We start from the raw sequence: 26,845 nt of genomic DNA, 5'->3' as shown, positions 1-26,845 counted from the left end.
AATTTTAAAAGTATTTTAATTGGAAACACAGCTTGTAATATTTGGTTTTAATTCGGCTTTTATCGGGGTTTATTTTCTGTATTTTTGTATTTTGTAATTTTTTGTATTTTGTGTTTATTATTTGTTTTTAATATGCTGTGAACCGCCCTGAGTCCTATGGGAGAAGGGCGGTATACAAATTAAAATAATAAATAAAAAATAAATAAATAAATACTATATTAAAACATATACAAGGTGGGGTTTTTTTGAAAATCTGTCTGCCTCTGCTCCTCACAGCAATTGATACCAATTGATACTAATACCAGTGGCTTCTGACTCTAATTCAAGGTGCTGGTTGTGACCTAGAAAGCCACTCAAGTATTAGGGTGGACTGCCTCTCTTTTGTCATTTCTGCCTGCCTAATAAGATCTGGCAAGGTTTGCTCACTCCTGGTCCTGTCGGTAAAGCAATATTATTTTGTGGAAATCAGGAATAAGTTTCCTTGTTGTTTCTTCTGGCCTCTGGAACTGGAACAGGGTCCCCAACCCTTGAAGATCTGGGGTTTTTTTTTCCAGCAGATTGCAAAGACTAAAATCAGCCTTTCAAGGCAGACCAGACCAGACTAGAAAATCAAAATTACGAATGCAAATACTATTTCTCTTATAAGGTTACGGTAACAAAACCTTGCGATTCCCTCTCTTTATCTTTGTGAGAACTAAGGAGAGTCCTGCCTGAGACACTTTTTCAAATTACATTCTGCCCCAGATTTAGATTTCTTTTATCTGTCTGTTGTCTTGGTTACAGCTCTACTTCCTGTTCCTCAAGGTCATTCCTTCTACCTGTTACGCAGTGTTTCTCAACCTTGACAATTTTAAGGCATGTGGACTTCAACTCCCAGAATTCCACAGCCAGCAATGCTGGCTGTGGAATTCTGGGAGTTGAAGTCCACATGCCTTAAAATTGTCAAGGTTGAGAAACACTGTGTTACAATATCTCTTCTACTGTTTTTACAATTGGCTGTGTTAGTCTTCCCATATAAGTGTTTGGTCCTTCTATTATCACTTGTTTTTAGTCCTCATTATTGCATTCTCTAAGATAATGAGAGCTGTCTGTGCAGTTGAGGAAGCCTAGAAGGCTGATTAAATAAACATTTCAGTAAATAATTTCCACACTGGTAAATAGAAAGAGCCTGCCTATAGTCTGGAGCTAATATTGTGTCTTTCAAGATTAGTAGCCCCTGATACATCTGGGCTAAATTGATCAAAGCTAGTGAACATCATTGTGACATACATTATAGTAATGAATTTTACACATAACCATCTGTTGTATGCTTTCTTTTGTTTCTTCTAAATCTCCCGATCAACTTCACTGAATGATCCTAGTCCTAACATCTGAAGAGAAAATGAATTCTCCTTGTCCACTTTCTCTGTATGATTTTATGCAGATTTTATACCTAGATTTTTCGGTATAAATTTACACATTTCAATCGGGTCACCTTCAGTCACCATCTGTCCATGCTAAAGAGTCCCTTGTATTCTAGCCTTTCTGAGCAAAAGTATTTGAACCCCTGATCACTTTCACTATCTTCTTCTGCGCTTTTCCCAGTTGTGTTATATCCTTTTTCAAATGTGGGGATGGACAATACTCCCAAGGCACGCATATAGTTGTTTTTAATAAATGGATTGCAGTGTTGGCAGATTTATTTTCAGTCTTTTTCATAAAGATCCCTAGCATGGAATTTTACTTTTTCCATAGCTGCCAGACTCTCCGTTGATATCTTTATTATACTATCCATTATGAGCCTAGTTATGGTCATAGTTATTGATAGCTCAGACCTCATCAATTTACATGTATCTGAAATTATTATTATTTTTGCTCCAGTGTATATTACTTCACACTTAGTTAAATTGAACCACATTTCTCACTTAGTTGACCATTCAGTTTAAATCGATTATTTTTAGAGCAACTCACAGGGACCTTTGGTTTTTACTCACCTAAAAGTTTAGCATCATTTGCAAAGTTGTCTATCGTACTGCATATATCTTAAGTTACAGAGGACTACCATTTTGAAAGCCTTCTCTTTGTACTTTCAGACCTTCAGCTGAATGTCTCTAATTTCAGATAGCTATGTACTACTAAAACTCTCCTGTCTGTTTGTCTATTTGTAATGTTAAATTGGGTAAAACACTGCACACCAGGATAGCAATTTTTGAATCCAAGTACCTCAAAAATTTAAAAATGCATACAAAACCCAGAACCCATCACTCCTCTGTAAATAAAATTTCAAGGATCTTCACTACATTTGCATTTGCAAACCTGTGGCCATTTGCAGTGTCACTCCAGGCTGGGGATTAGGGGTGTAGTTTTCATTGTGGTCAGTGACTCCCTTTATTCCCTGAAAGAATGAAAAGTGGCAGACTTTTTTTGGGGGGTGGGTGGGAGGAGAGGAGGAAGAGGAGGAGAATACTTCACCAAGGCTGTGCTGAGTGTTGTGAGGGGAAGGCAAATGGTGTAAACCTATATTATATGAAGGAAAGAATGATGACTCAACGGATCATGGGTTATCTAGTTCCTATACAAGTGTTGCATGCAGAAAGTTTTGAGTGTTTGCATGCACCTGAATTCTAGAATGTCCTCTTCGGGGACTATGACCAATGCATATTTATAACCTGGTGGCAGATCGACAGCTTAATAGGTTTATGTTGTCACCAGATGTTTTTTCCTCCTTTCTTTCTGTACATTGCTAAGAAGAATACTAGTTGATTGCACTTTCTTTAAATAATGTTCACTGAATTGTATACTGTTTTGGAATCCATTGGATAAATGACAGGTTGGAGTTATTTGCTCTGAAAGAAATAAACAACAGAATAAAAAAATTCCAAGGAAATAAAGATAATTGTCTCAAAGAGATGCTTTCTTACATAGAGGTGATACGGTTCTGAGTAGAATTCAATGAAACACCAGTCTCCATAATTAGGATGCCTTGTCTTCCCTAGGGAGTAGACTCTTTGACTGAATTAGAATCTTGCCTTATGTACTCTGCATTACAAAGACTAACATTGTTTTCCTGCATATTGGAGAAATCAATATCATGTCCTGGATTAAAGAAGAAACGGTTTATCATTCCCATTGTTGCATTTGAGGCAGGAACATACAGCAATAGAAGAGCTTCATGGATGATAGTTGATCTTCAATCAGTCAGGACTGGTTAACTAGGAGTATTGTTCTGAAATTTTCCTTTCTGGAATTTTTCCAGGATGAATTGTGCTAGTGTTGTAATAATTAAAGCATTCAACTAGGAGTGGGGAGACCATGTTCTAGCTTACTCTTAGCCAGATAAGCTCACTTATTCCAGATTATTTTCTCTGTCCACATGATGAACACTCACTTAATATGTATCTTGCTGAACCATTGCCAAAGGGAGGGGAACCAAAAGCTTGATAAACATAGGAATATACATAATTTGGACCCGTGTGTGCTTTGTATAATCTTTTACTAGTACCAAGATACATCATTGGAAACATATGTAAAGTCAATATTGATGGAATCATGCATGAAATCATGAAATTTTGTTCTTTGAATTGCTTAGTCCATTTATTCCTTGTTGCATGGGAGATGAAGTAGCTGAATGAACCTGAACACTTTAGAAATCTACATCCAGAAACCCATGAATTTGATAAATATTCCTAGTTAAATCAGTTATAATTTTTTTTAGTTGAACCAGATTTATAGGAAGAGCAATGAACAAATACGAGGAACAGTAATGGAAGAGAATAGAAAGAAATATCTCATCTGTACTCATCATGCACATAAAGCTTTTAACAATTTTTGTGGATGTCATGAGTAAAAACCCATATCTAATAGCAGATTTGCCACAGGATAATATAAGCATGTTCTCCTTTGTATTTGATCTTGTACTCCATTCAGGCATGGCCTTTGAAATCAACTTTTGTGACACTGACTTTCTTAATAGGCAGATCGTGTTCACTGTCACTCATCAGTTGTCGGTGTCCTTGTTTGGTTCACTGCCAACACAACAAAAGTCTTTTGGCAGGGTTGCTGGTAGAGATTTGTTTCGTTTAGTTCATGACTAACATATTTAGTTTTCACCTTTATTGGAGAATGAAGAGAAAGGGCTAACCCACTGAAGCATTATTAGTGAATTGGGAACAAATTCAAAATTAGAGGAATCTAGGGTATAAATTCATAATTTAAAAAAGCTTTATCCCCAAATGGCATGAGCCAGATACTTTTAATTCTGTCCTGGCTTTTTCTTCATTTCTATAAAGGTTTTTTGCCATCCTTACTGCAGCCAGTCCTTCCTTTCTGTAGGAGAGAAACACCAGGAAGAAATTAATGTTTTGCCGGTTTTGATTGTACTTCATGTTCAGAATGTAAATGAACAAACTCGCCTCTGAGAACAGCTTGATTTGATCAACCTACTTTAAACTAAGATCAGGGAGTCCTAGAAATTAAACTACAGAATATAGATGTTTGACAGTGAGGAAGAAAATGAGGATTCCGGATCTCCTAACCTTCCGCCGCGCCCTCAAGACATGGCTTTTTCAGCAAGCGGGACTGACCTAGGGTGAATTTTAAATAGGGACAATTCTAATGATTTTAATAAGACACAGTTATAAATATTTGGTTTTTAATTGGCTTTTATAGGGGAAATGTTTTGTGTTGTTTTAACATGCTGTGAGCCGCCCTGAGTCCCGTGGGGAGAAGGGCGGCATATAAGTTAATGGAAATAAATAAAATAAATAAATAAATAAACCAAAAATAAAATCAGTTTCCAACCTGCTATGAAAACAAAGGCTGAATCAATGACAAGTTTTTCCTCCTCTTTGTCCTCTTTTTGTTAAATGTATATTTAAGGAGGGTATAGAAACAATTAAAAAGCATAAGAACACAACAGAATAAAATTGCATATAAAAAGCTAAAAAGTATAAAAACAAAAACTAAAATAAATTTAAAAGAAGGGGTAGGAGCAGTGAATGGAAATAGGGGAACATGGCAGACAAAATTTATCATAATACCGAGCAGTATAATGAAAAACTAGATACTCATTAAAACTGGTTTATGGCACAGGTCATCTTCTAATAAATTTTAAGTGCAGCTGTGCAGAATCTGGCACCATTGTATGTTGTGGCAGGGTTAGTACCTGAGAACATCAGGGAGGTATAGAATTGTCCAACGTGTCCTGGATATGTATGCAATAATGGTGAGATGAGGCTAGTATGAATACCTCTGTAGTTCATACACTTGAGAAGTACATGTTCAGTACTTTTTACATGTTCAGAGTCACTGGGACATTGTCTGAGTGGGTCGGGGATCTTCTTGTATCAACCTTCAAGAACAGCTGATGAGAGTAACATTGTGCAAGAGTAAAGGCCCTCTGATGGTTAGGTACTTCAAGATTAGTTAGGTATGACAGAGGAATGTGTTTGCTAGGCAACACTGGAGTAGTTACTTGAAGTTTGGCACATTTGGGGAGTCCTGCCAGTGTTCTGGGCTTACACATGAATCAAGCCATAATGTTAACTGTAATGTGGTTTGTTTGGAACACAGCCTGTGAGGTGAAGACAGGGATTGTGTTTTGTGAACATATATCTAAAATCTAAAATATGAGCAGCACTTTCAGAATCTGAAAAAAAACACGTGTCTAGCTACTAAAGTAATGGAATGGCTGGTTTCTTGATGCTTGTCCATCTTCATTTTAGTTTTATTAGCATGACACATCTATCTCTTATGATTACTCAGTTTTGACTTCTCTTCTGCAGTCTATTTACCTTGTGTCATTTCATTTTAAGGATAGCTCCATCCTTTCCGTCTTAATATATTTATCCTCATATACTGCAGAAAGACCAGAGTTTGGAAATAAGGCTGTATTGAAACAGTAAATTCAGCTTTATACATTCAAGCTCTAGAGAACAAGTATGAATCTGAAGAAGCCAGGTAGACCTTGGATAGTATGACCTATTTCATGCAGTTCTTTGGTTGACTTTTACAGCAGGTGGGGGAAGCATCTGCAGAGACATTTTCATAACTTTTATCTCAGAAACATAGTTTGCTGAGTTTGAACATAAAAGGTATAAAAAGAAAAGGATAAGAAAGACCCCCATCAACAACTCTTATCCATTTCAAACTTTAAATTGTCCATATGTATTTTTTGTGAGAAAAGTAATTTCATTTTTATAAAACTTTATTAAATTTCAACAGGGAATAAAATATAAGCAAACCGCAAAAAAAAGAAACAGACAAAAGAAAGTCAGGAAAGAAACAAGATTAGGAGGGAAGGGAAAGGGAAAGGAAAACTTCTAACTTGGTACAGATTCAAATATAAAATATAGTAACCTCTTACTACTAACCTCTTATCCCAAATTAACAATACTACACAGTATTTCTACCATCATAAATAGTGCTAATCATCAGATCCCAAAATTAAAGTTTCATTTCTTTCATTTTCAAGCAAAAAAATCCAAAGGTGGTTTCCAAGTAACAGAGCTAGAAAAAGTGTTTTCTTTAATCAAAGTAGTCAGTTTTGCCATGTCTGCCAATTGCATTAATTTTACCATCCATAATTCCATTGTGGGAATCTGCCACAGAGTATTCCATCTCTGTGAATACAAAAGTCTCACTGCTGTTATCACACATAAAGGCAAATTCCCACTTTTATTTCAAGCTGTTTCTCGATCAAACCTAAAAGAAAACAATATGATTTTAAATGTACATTTATTCTAAGAAGTCTCTCAATTGAAGTATATATCTGATCCCAATATTTCTTAGCTTTTTTGTATGTCCACCAAAGATGACAAAAAGTACCTTCAGTCTGATTACATTTTCAACCTATGTTTGTGTTTAAATTCCCTTTCAAGTTATAATTTAATGTATATATTTCAATATATTATCCCACATATTCTTCAAGGATTAGATTAAGTTAGATTATTACACTTATACCTCAAGTTTATTATTTTTATAAATGTCACAAGGCAAATGTACTTAATGCTCCTCCCTCCTCCTAATTTCCCCACAACAACAACCCTGTGAGATGGGTTGGGCTGAGACAAAGTCACCGGCCCAAAGTCACCCAGCTGGCTTTCATGTCTGAAGCAGGACTAGAACCATCCAAATTTTGGAACACTCTGAATTATTTTTTTTTGCCAGTTTACTTATACAATCCTTAACATATTCATCTTTCACGTTCCTTTTCAAAAAAATAAAAGTAATTTCATTTGAAAAAACAACACCAGAATTATATGCAGTACCTCAGTTTTTCTTTACCCCCTCGATAGGTGATGGTTCCAGAAACATCTGCAGAAGGTTTCAAAAACATCAAGATGGTGGCTGAGATTGCACAATTAAAGCCGTGTCCCTGCCTTTTTTATAGGCATTTGATGCATACCAAAAGGGGGCAAGGTTTTCATTTCACAGTCATGGCTGCCATTCTTCATTTTTTTTTAACACACATATGCACATGCACACACAAAGACACACACAAACATATACGCTCACACAGACAAACACTTACATGGCTGGTGTCCCTGAGTGCTGCACCATTGGTACCAAGAGCAATAGAGTTAAGTATTTACGTTGTTGGCTCAGGAAAAAAGAGGTTTCTGCCAACTCTTTCAAGGCTGGCAAACTCAGGAAACAGAACTACTTGGATTTCTGGAATTCAATTTGTTGCTAATAGGGTAAAGTAACAACCTCTTGAAAGCCTGCCAAAGCAATTAATGGGATCAATTTACACTTCTTGTGATTAAGATGGAATTACTTTGAGTCTCCTTCTCACCTTTTCCACCTCCCCTGAACAAAGGAATCTTTTCTTTAAGGGTCTGACTCCTTCCCCTGATGATCTAGCTTCCACTTCCATGTTCCCTATATCTGTTAGACATCCCATCTCCCTATCAGACTCACTATCTAGCCAAATGAATAATGTTTGAGCCTAGTTTTCTCCATCTATTCACATGATTCCAGGTGATGATAGCATGACAAATGAATACAAATGTCCGGTAACTGAAAGAGGGCTTTTACAAAGTTGGGGTATAAATTGAGAAGCACGATCAAATCATGTGATTAACTAGGAATTTGTTCTATGTTTTAAAAACTGCTGTGCCATTTCCAGAGCAGGTGCCTGTCCTTTACACAGAACACACACACACACAAAAATCATGCAGGTAAGCAGATCCACTATCCCAGTGGTGGCGAACCTAAGGCACGGGTGCCAGAGGCGTCACTCAGAGCCCTCTCTGTGGGCATGGGTGCCGTCGCCCCAGTCCTAGGCCTTCAGCTGGATTTTATAAAACCTTTTCGCTTTAGGCCTCCGCCGCCATGTGCAAAAAAAAAAAAGGTTCAATCAATCAGTCAATTTCAACTTCTCACGGGAAAAAAAAAATCTTGCAAAGTTGGAATTGATTGATTGAACTTTTTAGTCCCACCCAGTCTGCCGTTACCACTGCAGCCACGCCCATCCAATGGGCCACACCCAGCCAATGGGCCACACCCACCTGGCACCCGACGATGCATAAGTGGGTTTTGGGTTGTAGTTTGGGCACTCAGTCTCTAAAAGGTTTGCCATCACTGCACTATCCTAACAATAATGATAAAACTATGCACATCCGGAAGATCAAGAATAAAATCCATGGAAATTGCATGTCACAGTCTAATGGGAGACGGGAGCACTGGAGCAAACCAAGTAGCTTAGTAGAGACAGTGTTGGTCCAGGAACAGATATGACATTCTCTCTGTGGCCGTGATTAGTCTTTGAATCCCAGATGCAACATATTAAAAACTCCTCCTTGCCCTGCAATCTTATTGTCACATTTATTCATAGAGAGAAAAATGCAAATGGCCATTTTGAAGTTATCCTTCAGCCAATCTGTATAATGGCCTGGAGGTCATCCATCCAACTCTTTAACATATGAGTCCTACTGTAGTAGTAAATGAATCAGATCTAACTGTTCATTGCCTGCCTCCTACCCCTAATGTCTCAGTAATGTCTCTTCCAGAGGGGACAGGCATCAAGATTATAGTAGGAGAGGGCAAGCAGGAAACAGGCTTGCATAGCAAAGCATCCTGCTGGCACTTTATTTTGTTAGCTAGGAGCATAGGTAATATAGAAGTAAGCATAAGAGGAAGTCTTGCGATGCATGAGTGGGTTAGCCCATTTAAGAAATCTATTTATTGTTGAAATGCTGCTTTTACTGCTATAATGTATTCAAATTTGCTATAATTAGTATATGAGATTCTTTTATCCAAATTAGTTTGTAAATTCCTCTCAAGACCACTTTAATGAAATTGCATGCTTTTTGAAGGTGGTTCAGCAGACCCCAAAATTAGAGGCAGAAATAGACAAATCAATATCATGATATGTATCTGGATGCCGTCTTTCCTCAAGACAATAGATGCATGAAGAAAAAAAAACCGCTAGTCAAATTCATGGAATATCTTCTTCTTTGTGGAAATTCTGGAGATCTTGGCTAGAGGAATGCCCTCCTCTTGACTCAGCCAGGTTTCAGTTGTACAAGTCAGGTCAGCTCAGGTCAGAAACAAAAAAGTGGAGACAAACCTGGCATTTATCAACAGTAATTTGAGACTAAAAGCTCCAGTGCTGCAGTGATGCAATGCACATGATCAAGAGAGGAGGCTATTATTTTGCTAGAAGAATAGATGGGCACCAGGTTGCCAATCACTTATATCTTAGAATAGACAGCTCAATTACTTCTGTTGAACTTAATACCATCCCTTTTTTGGCTAGACCCTATCAAAAGTCTACATCGCAACTTCATCACCCCTCTAAATTGACCTAGCCACACCTGCACTTCCAGAGCTTCAAAGTGTAGAGATACCATCAAGCACTTACCTATGTCCCATCTTCTCACCTATTTTACCCAAATGCTCCGTAGCGTGGCCACAATATTTGCCAGAGCTTCCCAAATGTGGCAGAAATTTAGACAGAAATTTTTCATAAGAGAAATTTAGACCATTATAAGAGCCAGTCTAAAGCCGGTCTAAAATTCCTTCTGCTCACTGCACCCATTGGGGAAGAAAGGGAGGGGGGGGGAAGGGGACCTTGAAATGATGAATGTTGTTTTCAATATGCTCTGCCTAAACAGTTTGATGCAGGGCTGATGTTTGAATTTTTGCCAAATTGTTTTGAAACTACTGTATGTATTATAAGTAGAGTTTGATTGAAAAGCACAATTGTTTGTTTTAGAGATCTATTTTTAAAAAAAAGACTAATAGAAAAAAATACAACAGTTTGAGGGAATTGAAATAATTCTTTTAAAAAAATAAAGTTGCATTTTTATACTAAAATGAAACTTTAATAGTGTATGTGATACAATCAAGAAAGGGAAAAACGTTTTTTTTTCTTGATAGTGGGCATCATAAAGAGTTTTTTGTAAGGTACAATATGTTGCATAATTGTAAAAGGGAGTATCTCATAGATCTTGCACAAGCCATCAGAGGAAATGAAATTGTAATGGAATTCTTGTTTAGACTGTTGGAAATGGCTATTTTTATTCTATGAGGCTGCATGCTTATCACATTCCCTTTTAAGTCTATAAGAAATCAATGAATTTAAACATTACACTATTCTTAGAACAGTGGATAAAATCTAGCATAGTACTTAGCAACTGGAAGAAGATTTTTTCTATTGTTCTGCTAATGTATTTCTCTGGAGAATTTTCACTCAAGTGACTGATTATGTATACATTTGTATGTTTTCTGTGGAAGGTGTACGAGGCAGTTCCCTGTTACAGTGAGTGTAATCAGTATTCCTGGCGAGTAGAACTGTGGTCTCAATGTGAAATCAACAGTGCACAAAATTCCCTCCACTGTGGAGAAGGAATACAAACAAGACAAATCAGGTGAGTGGAAAATGAAAGCAGTTGGCTATTGATTGATTGATTGATTTGATTTGATTTGATTTTCATAGCTGCCCAGCTCAACCAAATGACTCTGGGCAGCTTACAATTTTAAAATTATTAAACAATTAAAAACAATCTTAAAAAAATTAAAGCAATAAAAACCTTCACAAAAGAAATGTAAAAATAAGCAAGCTAAGAAAATATAACAGCTGTTGAGGATATTATTTTCCATTAACATCTTTATAAAACTGTCTTAATTTTATCACTTGAAGTCCTCTTCGACTATTTATACTGCTTTTTTAAAATTAACTAACCAATATTGTATTATGCTATGTGACACTATACTATTCAAAACACTTTTGAATACAACGCGTCTAGAGTCGTCTGCTTCCTATTTCCTATTTGTATGAAAATAAAGTTAGTCTTTAGAATAACAATTCTGTCACATGAAAGCAGATCTTTGATTTCATGAGCAGCATTTTACTTAATTGCAGTATTTCTACACAATTTCTACATATTCTTTCAGCTCTCCTCAACAGTACTAGCATGATATAAATATTCAGAGATTATCAACTGATTAAATAATTATTAGTTATCCACATATGTGACATATGTAATAAACATAAAAATGTTTCTGAAAAGTAAAAAAAAAACTTAATTGAAAGCTTACTTGGAGGTAAGACCAGGAAATGGGGAAAAAAATCCCAGAAGAAAGCAGTGATAAACCATTTTTATTCTGCTGTCTGGATAATTGCAGAGACGTGTCTAAGAATTCGCCAGATGTTGAGCTCGATTCAAAGGCTTGACTTTATTTACTATATCACTTATTTGTTTTTCATTGTGGAATGCCTTGCAGATGATGTTCTTATCATCCTACAGATGTATAAACACCACTGAAGGTGGAGATGGTGAACCTGTACCTCTTGTGCTCTGTAATGAGTCCAAAGTTCCTTTGGAAAAACAGAAATGTATCCTCTATTGTCCTAATGAATGTGTGGTGTCTGAATGGAGTCACTGGAGTCAATGCCCAGAGGTACTTTAGTTCTGCCATAGTGCAAATACTTGCTATTTTTAAATATTAACAGGATCGCTAGTCACATGCTTAGAACTATAATGCCATAAAAAAGAAGTGGCTAAGAAATGTATATTTTTTCCTGGAACCTAATATTGTTGCTAAATGGAATGAAAGTAAGCTCTTTCTCTAGTGAAGCGATGTATGACTTTTGTTCTTTGATAAGTATGCTTTTCTTAGATTATCATTTATAGCATCAGTACTGTAATTTGCTTTACACAGGTCTACCCTTGAAGAGCATTGTAGCTCTTCCTAGCAATTTAGCTACAGTAGCTCAAAATGAGGGGAGCAGGTAATTATCAGTGCCTGTCAATCTGCACATGTTATACCTCTTCTCCATGAGCTGGATCAGTTGGCAGTAGGCTTCCAGGTTCTGTTCAAGGTGGTTTCAGTTACCTATAAAGCTTTTTATGGAATGGGACCAGGTTACCTAAGGAAGCACCTTTCCCTGATTGTGACTATCCATCCCAACAGCTACAGCAGAAGATGCATGCTATGGGTCCCATCTACTAAAGGATGCCATTCTAAAAGACCCAGGAAGTGAGCCTTTTCTGTCCTAGTACCTGCTGTTTAGGACATCATATCTCTGAACACATGGTTGTATGTTGGGCCTGGGGTTCAAAACACATGGTAGAGTCAATGCGATAGTTGTGTTGCAAAGAGTTTGTGGTTTTATCTTGGTGGCCAATTTCATATAATAGCATTGTGGTGTTTTTTATGTTGCCTTTTCAGTGTTGTTAGCTGCCAAGAGTCATCATGATGAGATTATGGCCATATAAATCTCCACCCATCTTATTTGATTGTTATAGTGATCTTCTATTGTCAGTGTCCATGTACAATAAATGAATAAGCCCTCTCTGAAGATTCAGTGGCAGCAATATTTAAACCAAATGCCTTTTCTTGTAACATATTCCTATCCAAAACCCCAATTGCATGAAAACATTTGAGGCATTTGATGGGCCTGGTAGTTCCCAAGGTAGTACTCCCAGATGTAAGCAATGTATGAGATGATAAAGAAATTTCTCCATTATGAATAGCCATATGTTTTCATTCTGTAAAAGAAAGATATCCTCAATACATGCTACTAATAATGGACAGCCAAAATATAGATCCCTGTGAATTCCTCCTGAAATTCATAATTGATCCTGATCTTAAGATTTAATGTGAAGAGTTTGCATTCACATTTGAAAAATAATCTTCCTGAGGAAATAGTCCTTCATATATGCTATTATGTTGTCATTGTCATATTGTCATCATTCTATTGACATTATAATAAGCAAATCATTTTGAATAGCTATTGTTTTCATCTAATACTGTGAACCAATACAGATTCAATAAGCCTGGCTTCTAAAAATATTTAAATTCACTACCATATACAAAATGCCACAAATTATTTTTCATGATTGCTCCAGGCAAAACAATCCATTTAGTTCTTTAAAAAAATATCTGTCCTACGGATTTTTATTATTCAGTTATATTCTTTCACAGGCAAACAATAAGACTAAAGAATGATACTCTTATCTTAGTTTAATTGCTGTCATCCTGAATTTATACTCAAATCATCCTACTACATATAGTTCTTGAAGTACAATGGCAGCCGAGACTGCCGGGATTCCTATTACTAAGCGATGAAATTCTAAAGCACATTGTCATATGACCTCATTGCTTAGCAATGGCAGTCCTGGTTTTGTCGTAAACTCAAGACATGTGGGTTGTTAAACAAGAAGTGGCAGGAGTCCCAAATAATGTGCATGGGTGCCCAAGGGGTAGTGGTTGCTGTGGTGATGTGGAGGAGAGGCTGAGAAAGGCCCTAGGAGGCCCAGTGCAGTTGTGTGCAAGCATATGAACACCAGTTGCGTGGATGGTGCTGTGTAGCCTGAGCACAAAAAGACCAGGAAATGGATGATGTGGCAGGACACAGACATAGAAAGACTGGGAGATGGCACAGCAAGGTGTGAGTGCAGGAAAGTCAGAGGACGGCATAAGTGCAGGAATGCTGCAGAGGGCATAAGTCAGAGGGCATAAGTGCAGGAGGGCATAAGTCAGAGGGCATAAGTGCAGGAATGCTGCCCCCAGGTAAGGTTGAAAGTTGGAAGCATGGTTCTCCAGTGGTTCACCTCCTTTCTCCTTCTTTCTCCTTGTCCAGTTCCAATTGGTGTTGGAGGGGAGAAGAGAACTATCTTAGGCTTCTCTTATCTGGGATACAGCAGGGCTTGGGTCTCTCTCCTCTTCTGTTTAACATATGTATTAAGCTGATGAGTTAAGTCACCCGTCAGCATGAGGTTCAGTATCACTAGTATATATCTCACCCCCAAACCAAACAAGTGCTTACTCAGGACCTGGAGGTTCTAAGGGTCTAGATCAGGGGTATCAAACTTGCTGCATCACGTGACATGTCATGACGTATCGTGACTTCTTTCCCCTTGCTGGAGCTGGGATGGGCGCAGCTTCTGTGTGACGCATCCAGTCCATAGGCTGGCAGTTTGACACCCCTGGTCTAGATAGTGAGGAACCGCGTGCGACTTAACACTAGCAAGATAGAATGACTTTGGGGTCCCCTGTATCTAGAGGGTTGCCATTTTTAACTCATGATGGGTAGGGCTCCTCCAGACAGAGTTGGTGCGCAATTTAAGGAACCTCCTGAATTTTCCTGCCTGAAGAGAAGATTGCAGCCATGGCTTGTGGGGGTTCTTTGGACTACTCATCCACTAGATTGATAGGGTTACCTCACCCCATGTCCCCTTGATTACATGTGGTTATCTAGTAGGATCTAAGAAATGAGCCTTCTTGTAGATGCACCTACCCTATGGAACAGTGGTGGTGAACCTATGGCACACGTGCCAGAAGTGGCACTCAGAGCCCTTTCGGCACATGAGCCGTTGCCCCAGCCCCATCTCCCTCCATGGCCCCCTCCTCACCAGCAGCCCCCCTGGAGGAGAGTCACCCCGAATTGCGGAGCAGCGCAATCAAGGACATGGCAGCCAGGCAGCAGGGACAAGACTGCGCCCTCACGCCCCATCGTGCACAATTGATGCTGTGGGGCACTGGTGGAGGGCACAGCTGCCATGGTGCTGCTGGGCTGCCTGGGCAATCTGTGGTGGGCTGTGGAGGCGGTGAGTGGCCCTGAGGGCGGGTGGGACGGGGGTGGGGCGGTGGCAGTTTTGGGCACTCGGTCTCTAAAAGGTTCGCCATCACTGGTATAGAACATCCTCCCCTGTGAGAGAAGAAGGATCCTGTCTTACCTTACAACCAGGCTTTCCTCTCAGGGAGGAGGGCATAATGTCAGGTTAGCTCTGATGATGGTGTGTTCAAGTTTGAATCTTTTGCTTTTATTATGTGTGTGTTTGTTAGCTGTCTAGGGTTGATTAAGATAAGATAGATGGCTATATACATTTTTTCAAATAAATAAATAGATACACTGCTAGTGCATAGCAAAGATACTACTAATAATATACACTATCTTTATTTGAGGTCCTGGGGCAGAGACAAAATAAAGGAGAATATTTGTAACTCAGGATTAAAATGAGGGGTCCTTGGTGCTCTCTGAGCTTGGTTGTTTTCTTGCAGATGTTTCATTACCCAAATTAGGTAACATCATCAGTGCTCCTCATGAAACTGAACTAGTTTGGGTAACAAAGCATCTGCAAGAAAACAATTGCTCCCAGAGAGAACCAAGGACCTCCCAGAGGCAAAAACGTGTAAAACTCAAATCAATCCCGCTACACCATGCTACTTTTCTCTCCCCTCTAGCGCTTCAACAATTCTATTTTTGATTTTATTCTCATTTTTAGTTCATTGTGCTGTTTTTCTCCCATTTTTGTGCTATATCTTACTAACTAGCCAATAACCATAATAGCCAATAGTAAACTATACTAAGTTGCTGGCTGTATTATGGATAGAAAGTGTAGAAATTTAAGGTGGATGAGAGCATAAGGTCATAGCAAGCAGGAAACTATATTTGTATACTTGGGATTCATGAAAATCCCAAATAGTTTGCATGATAACCTTTTTTTAAGAGCTTGGAATATGACGAGAGAGAGGGAGGGAGGGAGGGAGGGAGGGAGGGAGGGAGAGAGAGAGAGAGAGAGAGAATTTGTTTCTATAGGCATGTTTGCCATATTCTTGGGGAAAAAAGATATTTTTTCTTAGTTATATAGGATTTATAGATATATAGGATTTATACATTATATAATACAAAATCCATATGATCTACCATATTTTCCGGTGTATAAGACGACTGGGCGTATAAGACGACCCCCGACTTTTGAGAAGATTTTCAGGGTTTAGAAAGTCGTCTTATACGCCGGAAAATACGGTATCTTTATTAGGTTGACACAAGTTTACTAAACAGTTTGCTAGCTTTCAAATTTCAAAAAAATAGTTTAGTTTTTTTTGGGGGGGGGGACTTTAAAGACAATGGAGAAAGGAATAAACATAGCAAAGGTTCAATCCATATTTCACTCAACTTCAGCCTGGATGAAGTATTAGAGAATCTGCAGATGTGAAAATTAGTTTTTATCGGCTTTGCTAGCGGTGTGAAGTTGCACTAGAGATTCTCCCAAGGCATGTTAGGAATAGGAAACAAGCAAATATTTTTTAGGGATCCATTTTTGGAACTATAATATCCAGTTAAAACTGTTTTATCCATCTGTGAAACATGAGGTTCCTTTAGTAAGTTTAAAACAGAAAAGAAAGATAATTCCACTTGGTTGAGGCATAAATCTCTTTCTGTGACATTCACTATATCTATATATTTATGTCTATGTATAAACAGAGGATATAGAGGTAGTCCTTGTCTTAACGCCAGTCACTTAGCGGATTCAAAGTTCCAAGAGTCAGGTTCCCCCCGCAGTCACATGATGACATTTTGGGCACTTGGCAACCAGACCACGTTTACAGCTGTTTGCAACATTCCACAGTCACATGACTGAGTTTTGAAAAAAAAACACCTGACGTTTATTTCTGGTTTTCAGCAACATTCTGCAGAAAACAAAATGGTCAAAAATTGCCTTTATGACTGCCATGAGATAACAACCGCTATGGTACTAACTCAAGGACTATCCGTGTACTAATAACGGATATTATTAGTGTTATTTATATGATTTATAAACCAGTTATATATTCCATTTCTTTTTCTTACCTAAGGTTCATTTTTAGAATTCTTGCATCAAAACTATGTCTTGCCTGTTTCAATAAATATGGGGAAATTAAACTGAAGCACATTTCTCTTCAGAGACTTCATATTAATTCCACTTACAATCGTAGGTTCACACATCATTACTTGATTTTCTCCTTCTGCACAAACAGCAGAGAAAATATCATCTCCTGTTAAATATTCAGCATTGAAGAACTGTGGCAATACCTGTGATGTCTTGACTCTCTATTCATCTGACTTGGAAATGTAATTAATTGACTTCACTTGAATTCATCAAAGCACTCTTAAACTGAGTTAATATGCAGGTTGGGCCACAACTCCCTGAAATAATTATCTCAGATTTATTGTATCTGCTGTCAGCTTTTTTTTTGCTTACAAGAATTGATAACTCCCAATATTTCATTTGAGTGACCTCCTTGTTTGCATCAAATGTTAACATTTAGAGTAGCTAATTCAGGAGGGTTTGAAAACCCATTCATTTAATTATGTAAATGCGTGAGGCAAGACATGGGATGAAAGAAATAATAATAATGTTCCTTATTGTGGATCAGCAACACTTTCATGACTTATCTGACCATTAAACATGTTCTAATACAGTAAATAAAAAAATGGTATTGCTAAAGTATAAATGGATAACTTCAAAAGTGCAAATAAGACATATGATTAATTTCACCAGCTTTTGACAGTAACACCTGTATATTTCAGGTCATAATTCTAAATTGGCTTCAGAGGAGAATTCAAATCATTTTCTTGGTAACAAGATTAAAATTAATAGTTTCATCCATGCTCTTGTACTTGAGGTTAGGAAACCATAAACTCCCTTTTTATAGTCCTCAGAACCATTCCAAAATTTAGTACTGTGGTTGCTGAAAATCAGTAGCTTGTAATCTCATGATTTTGAGTTGGGAACATATACAAATTCTGTTAAAATGCCTAGGCAGTTTAAAAAGGGCCCTCAAACTCTCTTTGCAAAATATAAGAAAACAAATTAAAAATCTCAGCTGCTGCCATATATTTATGTAGCCAAATCTATTTTGTATTATTATCCACTGTCTCCATCTGGAAAAAAAAAAAAAGGCAAAGGCAGATACCGACTAATCAGTTGGACACAACTTTTCTAAACATACCCTAATTTTAAGTATAGGTAGTCCTTGACTTTCGACCACAATTGAGCCCCAAATTTCTGTTGCTAAACAAGACAACCGTTAATTTTGCCCCATTTTACGACCTTTCTTGACGCAGTTGTTCAGTGAATCACAGCAGCTATTAAATTAGTGTTAAGTGAACCTGGCTTCCCCATTGATTTTGCTTGTCACAGAGTTGCAAAAGGTCATCACATGACCCCAGGACACTGCAACCGTCATAAATACATGCAGTTGCCAAGCATCCAAATTTTGCTTACATGACCACGGGAATCCTGCGATGGTCATAAGTGTGAAAAAGGGTCATAAGTCACTGTTTTCAGTGCCGTTATAACTTTGAGTGGTCACTAAATGAATTGTAAGCCAAAGACTGCCTGTAACAGCGGCATCAGAACTGAGTAATATCACTTCGAGAGCCAGAGAGGAGATTTCAGCAGAAAGCATTTCTTCTTTTTCCCATAGCTGTAGTTCAGGGGTGTCAAACTGCTGGCCTGTGGGCCGGATGCGTCATGCGGAAGCCACGCCCACCCTAGCTCTGGCAAGGGGGAAAAAGTCACGATACGTTGTGACACGTCACGTGACATGGTGAGTTTGACACCCCTGCTGTAGTTCATTGTCATAGTGGCATCCAGGAGCACAAAAACACTGTTATTTTGACTTTTACCTCTTTCCTGGATTAGGAGATAAAATAGCCTAACCCAGGGGTAGGCAACCTTGGCTCTTTTATGACTCGTGGACTTCAACTCCCAGAATTCTGGGAGTTGAAGTCCACGAGTCATAAAAGAGCCAAGGTTGCCTACCCCTGGCCTAACCGTTGCAGGATCCAAGGTTGAGACCAGCATTCGTTTAAATGTAGGGGCTCAAGTGTTCTATTAAAATTGAAGTTGTTTAAATGTATTGCCGGGATCTTTCCACCAGTTCTTACAAGATACTGCCTGTGGGAAAACCTTATGGCATCAGGCAATTAGTGCACAATTAGCTACCCTTTTCAAAATCACAGAAGCAAAAGGAGTTTACAAGCCATCGAGGTCCTTCTCCAATCCATAAAAAAGCTTAATATGTCACTAGATAAGTGGATTCCAAATGTCTGACTCTTTAATGATTAATAAATAAAGTGATCATTTTCTCAAGTTCCACAATTTCCAGTAGACGCACAGGGCTGTGAGCAACGATCAGTGAAATGCTTTCCCTCTCTCGAGTTGTGCTTACCCTCCCCCCACCTTTAAAAATATGCCAATGTTTTCTTCTTTAGTCCATTCTTTTGAGTTGGATTAATCATGATTTTCATTATCATTTTTAACTGGAGCATCTGTAGGTGGAAAAATAGAGCGTACAGTTCAACAATGAAGCAAATTAATGTGGGATACCATTATCAAGATCTATAAGATTGGGATAGTGAAATAAAAGCAGCTCCTGTTTATCTTAATAAAACGTGTTTCCATGTGAGTGACTCAAAGAACAATCCCACTCATTCCATTGGAGGACTGACTTGTAATGAATTGTTCAGTGTGATTAACAAAGCATTTGGTAAATGCCAAAGTATCTTGATAAATAAATGTTTTGTTATGATTGACAAAGCATTAGAATGCCTTGTCCCTGAGATTACATTCATTTAACATGTTGTTACATTTTTATCTTTATGTTGAGAGCTTCATACAAGTACAGGTAGTCTTCAACTTACAACCGGTTGTTTTATAGTTATTCACAGTTACAATGGCCCCAAAATGGGTGCTTTATGATCCCCCTAAAAGCAGCTCTGGCCATCGTAAATAGTTACACTACACCCACTGTAGTCATATGATTGCACATCAAGCAGGTCAGTTTTACAATTGGTTGCGGTGTTCTATGATCATATGACCATGATTCACTTTGTTTTTGCCAGTTTCTAGCCAAAAAAACGCTCATTCAGATAAATGCGTTCACTTAACAACTATGGTGTCTGCTTAATGACCACCATGTTTCCTTAACAACCACTGCGAAAAAGGCCAAAAAATTACTTCCAGTCACATGGGTGTCTCAATTTACAATTTTAACAACGTATGACTGGATTTCCAGTCCCAATGATGGTCATAAGTCAAGGACTACCTGTAAACTTTCTCAAATTGCCTTGTTTTTCGGTAAACTGGATTCTTCTCCAGTGATTAAAAATCCAGTGGAATGAGAGGGGGTTCCAGAAGTCATTGCCATTATGAAATTTTGACGGATTCCACTTACACATTTTATTTTGAATAGCTTGTTAAACCTCATGTTCCTATGCAAGTATTTCAATAAATTACAGGGTCAATAAGCATGTCACATCCTGTGTAATCATTAGTTATAAAGGTCTTCTGAAGAATTAGTTGCAGAAATTGTACTGACATCGGCAAGCAGATATTTAAACATTGCTGAACATGTCAGCATCTTAACAAATATTCCGAAAGAGAGCTCCTTGCTCACAACACAGCAAGTACAGTCTTGCTCTTCATTTCTTCTCTTTAGAAATTTTGAACACATTATGGTAGCATTTCAGGTGTATCTGTTAAAGTGCATCCAATTCATTATAGTTTTTTATACAATGGAGACCAAACAGTTGAACAAGCAGTTTTAACCATTTGGTGGCTTTCTACTACCTGGTACACACACTGCTACCTAAGATATAGCAAATTCTACACAGGGTAAGAGAAACTCCCACAGTCAATCAGTAAATTCCACATGATGAAAATATCACACATGGGGAGCAAGGGATTATCATTTCTGAGGGAAGAGAATCAATTAAACTGTTGCCATTTATTATTTGTAATTTAGAGGAATATTAAAAAGAAACTATAGATCCCCAACCCCCAGTCAATGGACCGGTACCAGATCACATCATGCCAGCAACTGGTCCGCACAAACAAGCAAAGTCCCATCCACAGGATGCAGGCAGCATACAAAACCATGTACCCCCCGGTGCACCCTCTCTCCACAGAACTGGTCCCTGGTGCCCAAAAGGTTGGGGACTTCTGCCCTACCTTATTTCTGCATTTTAGTTGTTAATAATACGAGGCAATTTGGAAATAAAGTTCTGTTTGAGCATATGTGAGAAATAGGCGGGGATAGCAACGCTCGTCCTATGGCGCCGTGCGCAGTAGTTCAATAGGCAGTCAGGAGTGGAATGAGAAGGTTGTGTCGCAGTTGACTTGTCCACTAGATCAATTGAAAATGAACTCTACCATAGAAAATCCCGCCAAATGTGAAGTGCAGGCAGTAATACAATTCCTGTGTGCAAAAAAACTTTCGGCAGCTGCGATTCATGGTGAACTGTGTAATTTTTATGGACCAAACGTGATGAGTGAAGGTGTGGTACATCAATGGTGTCACATGTTTAAAGATGGACAAACTGACGTGCACAATGAGGCAAGAAGTAGCTGACCATCTGTAGTCAGTGATGAACTTGTGCAGGAAATTGACAAAAAGGTCCATGAAGTCCATCAGTTCACGATATCTGCACTTTCTTTACACTTTCCTCAAATTTTGAAGCAGTTCCGTTGGATTTTTTGATCACCCACCCCCATAGCCCAGATTTGGCACCGAACAACTACACCTCTTCAGGCATATGAAACAGTGGCTTGCGTCACACCACTTCGACAATGACAATGCGCTTCACGATGCTGTTACAGGGTGGCTTCATTCCCAGGCAGGAGATTTTTTTGCAGAAGGAATTTCAAGCCTTGTAAGACGTTATGACAAGTGCCTCAATTTGAATGGCAATTATGTCAAAAAGTAATGTCATGTTGTAGTTTTCTAATGTGTATAATAAAAGTTCTGTATCTGCAAGTGTCTGTCATTGATAACCAAATGAAGGTTTATTTCCGAATTGCCCTCGTAAATGCTCATAATAAGCAATGCCTTTTGAGTTCTGTTAATAAGCAATGCATTTTGAGTTCTGTTTGCTAAACCTGTTGCTTAAGTCATTGATAAATGTAGAAGTTGCACACATTTCTAAGATTCCTCTTCCGTGAAAATGATCCAATGTTCTCTTCCTCTCCTCCCCAAAAGCACAGCTGAAAACATGAAAACCGTCTAGTGGGATCTAATTAGATGCCTCCCTGGAGTCTTCAGCTCAAATGTCCAAATTCTTAAATATTAGCAAAGAAGAGGAGGAGAATACTTCAGATTGAATCAATGCCATTTTCCAGTGCTATGTTTCTTAATTAAAATACTTCCCATAAGAGTTACTATTCAGTTTCTTTGGGGAAATTAACAAAATTAGTCACAAATTTCATTGTCACATTTAATTAGGCCTTTGGATTTTCAGTTTATCTGCAGTTGCAACTTACAACAGAGATCAGAGTTATAATTAAGTGATGAGCAAGCTCAGTTCAGAACCCTATTACAGTGTGGTAGTATAGGTCATTTTAAATAAGTCAAAATTAACAAAACCCAGGCCCAACTAATGTAGGTCTTACCAGTTCACTTGCCTCCTTTTGTCTTACCCATAAATATGTTTCCCAAATTAAAGCTAGAAAACTCATTATTCTCAGGAATATATGTTCACATCAAGAAATACCATTTAAAAATGTTCAGTGTTTTGAGCTGAGAAGTGTTGGAAATCCCATTTCCTCAGGCTTGTTGCAAAAGTAATGATTTTTTTCTAAATTTGTATAGAATAGAATAGAATAGAATAGAATAGAATAGAATAGAATAGAATATAGATCATAAACAACATAACATACATTCATCATAAATCATAAAATACAACACTTCATAAGATGCAACACTTAGTGATATCATAGAATACTAGCTAAGCAACAACATAAATCATACTGGGATACTAAATAAAACAATATAAATTGTAAGATACAAGCAACAAAGTTATAGTCATAAGAAGATAAGGATAGGTAATAGGAAAAATGAGGAGAATCACAGTAATACAGCTTTATTAAGTAGTTTGACAGTGTTGTAGGAATTAGTTATTAAGCAAAATGATAGCATGAGGGAAAAAACTGTCCTTATGTCTAGTTGTTCTGGTGTGCAATGTCCTATAGCGTCGTCTTGAGGGAAGAAGTTGAAATAGCTTATGTCCAGGATGTGAGAGGTCTATAGATATTTTCACAGCCCTTTTTCTTGCTTCTGCACTATGCAGATCCTCAATGGAAGGCAGGCTGGTAGCAATTGTTTTTTCTGCAGTTCTAACTGTTCAGTTGAAGTCTGTGTCTGCCTTGCTTGATTGCAGATTCAAACCAGGCAGTTATAGAGGGGCAAATGACAGACTCAATAATTTCTTTGTAGAACTGTATCAGCAGCTCCTTGGGTAATCTGAGCTTTCTGAGTTGGCGCAGGAAGAACATTCTTTGTTGTGCTTTTTTGATGTCATTTTTGATATTAGGTGTCCATTTTAAGTCTTGAGGTATTATAGAACCTAGAAACTTGAAGGTCTCTACTGTTGATACTGGGTTGTCTAGTATTGTAAGAGGTTGTAGAATAGTAAGGTTTCTCCTAAAATCTACTCTCATTTCTACAGTTTTGAGTGTGTTCAGTTCAAGATTGTTCTGACTGCACCACAAGACTAGTTGTTCAACCTCCTGTCTGTATGCAGATACGTCATTGTCTTGAATGAGACCAATCACTATTGTATCATCTGCAAACTGGTGTATATCTATATAGTACTAAAACTCTTGTTGTCATGACCTTTAACTGGGCAAAACAGTGCGTCAAAGGGCAACAATTTTTGAACCAAGGAACTTCAAACGGACTAACTTACAGAATGTGTCCAAAACTCGGGACCCATGACTTCAAGAGAATGAAAATTGGGAAAGTTGTGACTGTTTTAGTGCTATTGTCTATGCTGCTGTTGTGATCACGTGATCTTCATTTTCATTCTTCTGTGACAGTTTCCCAGACAGTCTCTCAATCCCTCACTCCCTCTCCTACCCAACAACAGGCACTTAACTACCTAAGGAAAGGGAAGCGGAGGAGAGATTTATTATGCTCCTTGTCAGAATTCCACAAGGAAACTCAGTAGTGAAGCCAGCAAGAAGTTGTTCCTGCTTCCACTGCTTTTTGGCCCACTCAAGGTCATTCTGTTTCTATGTTTAGGTAAGGACATAGAGCAGTGTTTCTCAGCCTTGACAATTTTAAGGCATGTGGACTTCAACTCCCAGAATTCCACAGCCAGCAATGCTGGCTGTGGAATTCTGGGAGTTGAAGTCCACATGCCTTAAAATTGTCAAGGTTGAGAAACACTGACATAGAGCATAGGTTGGCTAACAAGTTTTAAAACTAAGATGTTTTGCTGCCAGGAATGTTGCCATTCTCTAATTATCCTCAAAGAGGAAGTTTAGGAAAGACAACAGATGGGATTTAGTTGGATACCTTAAAGATTTTTGGAATCAAAACAAAACGTTGCTATATTCTGGACCATCTTCACAAAGGGCTCAGGTATTCTGGGATTCAGTATTATCAGTATGTAGAGGAACTTAGTTCATAAATTTAAATCTATACTTAAATACAACATAGAAATAGTAAAAACATCCCTTGGCCTTTGCGCATTAAATAAGGTTTTATGAGATGGGAAGCATTCTGTTGTTTGGCTGAATACACATAATATCTTTGGGAATTTTGCTCAAGGAAGCTTTTCAACTTCCATGAAACCATGGAAGCATGAAGCATGGCCAGGCTGAAGGAAGTGTTAAAAAAATGAGCCAACCAAGGATATTGTAAATATGGTTAAGAATTGATCTGTTTAGGCTTGCAAGTGTTATCTTTATCTATCTTACAGAAGAAGGACATTTGCAGCAATAGAAAACATTTTTTGGACTAGCTGGCATGTTTGCTTTTGGAGCCATGTCATGGGCATACATATGTGCACATACTCCATTATTTTCTATGTATCTATAAAACTAGAGGCATATTTGGCTATGCAGTATACTACTTTCCTTTTTTTTTTAGTTGGAGGAAATTAAGAAAATTCTATGTTGCCTAGAATTGCTATCAGTCTTGAAAATATAAGCATATTCTCTGGATTTCATAGAAGGAGCAAGCTGAATGGGTCATTTAATGGGTCATTTAATCCAATCCCTTATTTGGTGCAGGAATCCTGATTAAACATTCCCAAGAAATTACATGTACTTTTACTTTGACACATTCAGCAAAGGAGAGCCCATCATTTCTTGGAGTGGTTGTTTTGGCATTAAGCAGTTTAATGTTAAAGGGGAATCTGTATTTTTGTAAGTTAAATCCATTATTTGTGCCCGAACTCTGGAATAATGGAAGAGATCTCATTCCTTTCCAGATTCAAAGTTCTCCTTTGTGCTTTTTATTGCATCTGGGCATTTCAGTGGTATCAGGTCACAGTAGGAAGAAAATGTAAGTGATCAGAAACAATTTGCCATTTGTGATTATTTATCAAGTCACATAGTTTTATGGAGTTAGGTCTAGAAGTCCTTTTACAACTTCCGAGTGAGTGCTCTTTAGGGACAACTCTACTCATATATATACTCTGTTTCCTGCAAACATTTCAGGGAGAGTTAGTTATATGAACAATCTGTCCGGTTAATCTTTTTATGCTTCTTCCACCCATAATTCCTACATGTCATATAAACCCAGATAAAGGTATTAGAAAGGTATAGATAACAAAATATTTTCTGTGCAGTGGATAAAAGAATTGCTACTGCTGATCATTTAATCTTAATGTTATGCCATTTGAGAATTTGACATTTTTTTCTTTAGAAAGTTTCCTAGTATTTTGGTTGTTATGTCTGTTGCTTGAGCATTCTAAAAATCTGTTTGTAGAGATACCTAGGTTGGTCAGAAAACCTCTTCTTCCCACATTTGGTAGAACAGAATAAAACAGAGTTGGAAGGGACTTTGGAGGTCTTCTAGTCCAGGGGTAGGCAGCCTTGGCTCTTTTATGACTCCTGGACTTCAACTCCCAGAATTCCTGAGCCAGCATGGCTCAGCTTGGAAACCTCTCCCTTTCCCCTCAGCGTGGCTGGCTCAGGAATTCTGGGAGTTGAAGTCCACGAGTCATAAAAGAGCCAAGGTTGCCTACCCCTGTTCTAGTCCAACCCCCTGCTTAAGCAGCAGACCCTATACCATCTCAGACAAGTGGTTGTCCAATCTTGTTTAAAAAACCTCCAGTAATGGAGCATCCACAACATCTAAAGGCAAGCCATTCCACTGGTAATTGTTCTCGCTGTCAAGACATTTCTCCTTATTTCTAGGTTGATTAATTTCCATCCATTGCTTCTTCTTCTGTCTTCAGGTGCTTTGGAAAATTCCGGTGAGCAGAGCCTCCTCACATTTATCTTCCTGTTGACATGTCCAGACACTATATAATTAATCTCCCATATGTTCTATGGTCATACAACCATATAATTTTACTTTGGGAGCATATCAAGAGTCAGTCTGGGCAAATCCATTGAAGAAGACCCAAAGGTAGTTTTTCAAGCGGCAACTGGACTTTTTTGTTTTTCTTTGAAGACGTTTTGCTTCTCATCCAAGAAGCTTCTTCAGCTTTGACTGGATGGTGGCAAATGGAAGGATTTATATTTTTTGCAGACAGCTGATTATTTGCATTCTTTTAGAGAGTCATTGAGGCCACTTGGAGGCTTATCTTGGAGATGTCCTCAAGGTCACCTGAGTGGTACAAATGGGTGTGGAG

At 38.1% G+C, this 26,845-nt stretch overlaps 1 protein-coding gene across 1 annotated transcript in view; it reads left to right on the top strand.

Moving 5' to 3' along the window:
* THSD7B (thrombospondin type 1 domain containing 7B) overlaps positions 1–26,845 on the top strand; it is a 414,472-nt gene that overhangs the window by 348,166 nt on the left and 39,461 nt on the right. Inside the window, exons 15-16 of the mRNA XM_029284181.1 lie at positions 10,720–10,853; positions 11,733–11,886. Coding sequence (XP_029140014.1) covers positions 10,720–10,853; positions 11,733–11,886 — 288 coding nt within the window. The remainder of the gene's footprint in view (positions 1–10,719; positions 10,854–11,732; positions 11,887–26,845) is intronic.

Source organism: Protobothrops mucrosquamatus, unplaced genomic scaffold, assembly GCF_001527695.2.
Source record: "Protobothrops mucrosquamatus isolate PMUCROS unplaced genomic scaffold, P.Mucros_1.0 scaffold412, whole genome shotgun sequence".
Classification (NCBI taxonomy): Eukaryota; Metazoa; Chordata; class Lepidosauria; order Squamata; family Viperidae; genus Protobothrops; species Protobothrops mucrosquamatus.
The sequence above is the reverse complement of the archived record's forward strand: the minus strand, read 5'-3'. Positions and strand labels throughout refer to the sequence as shown.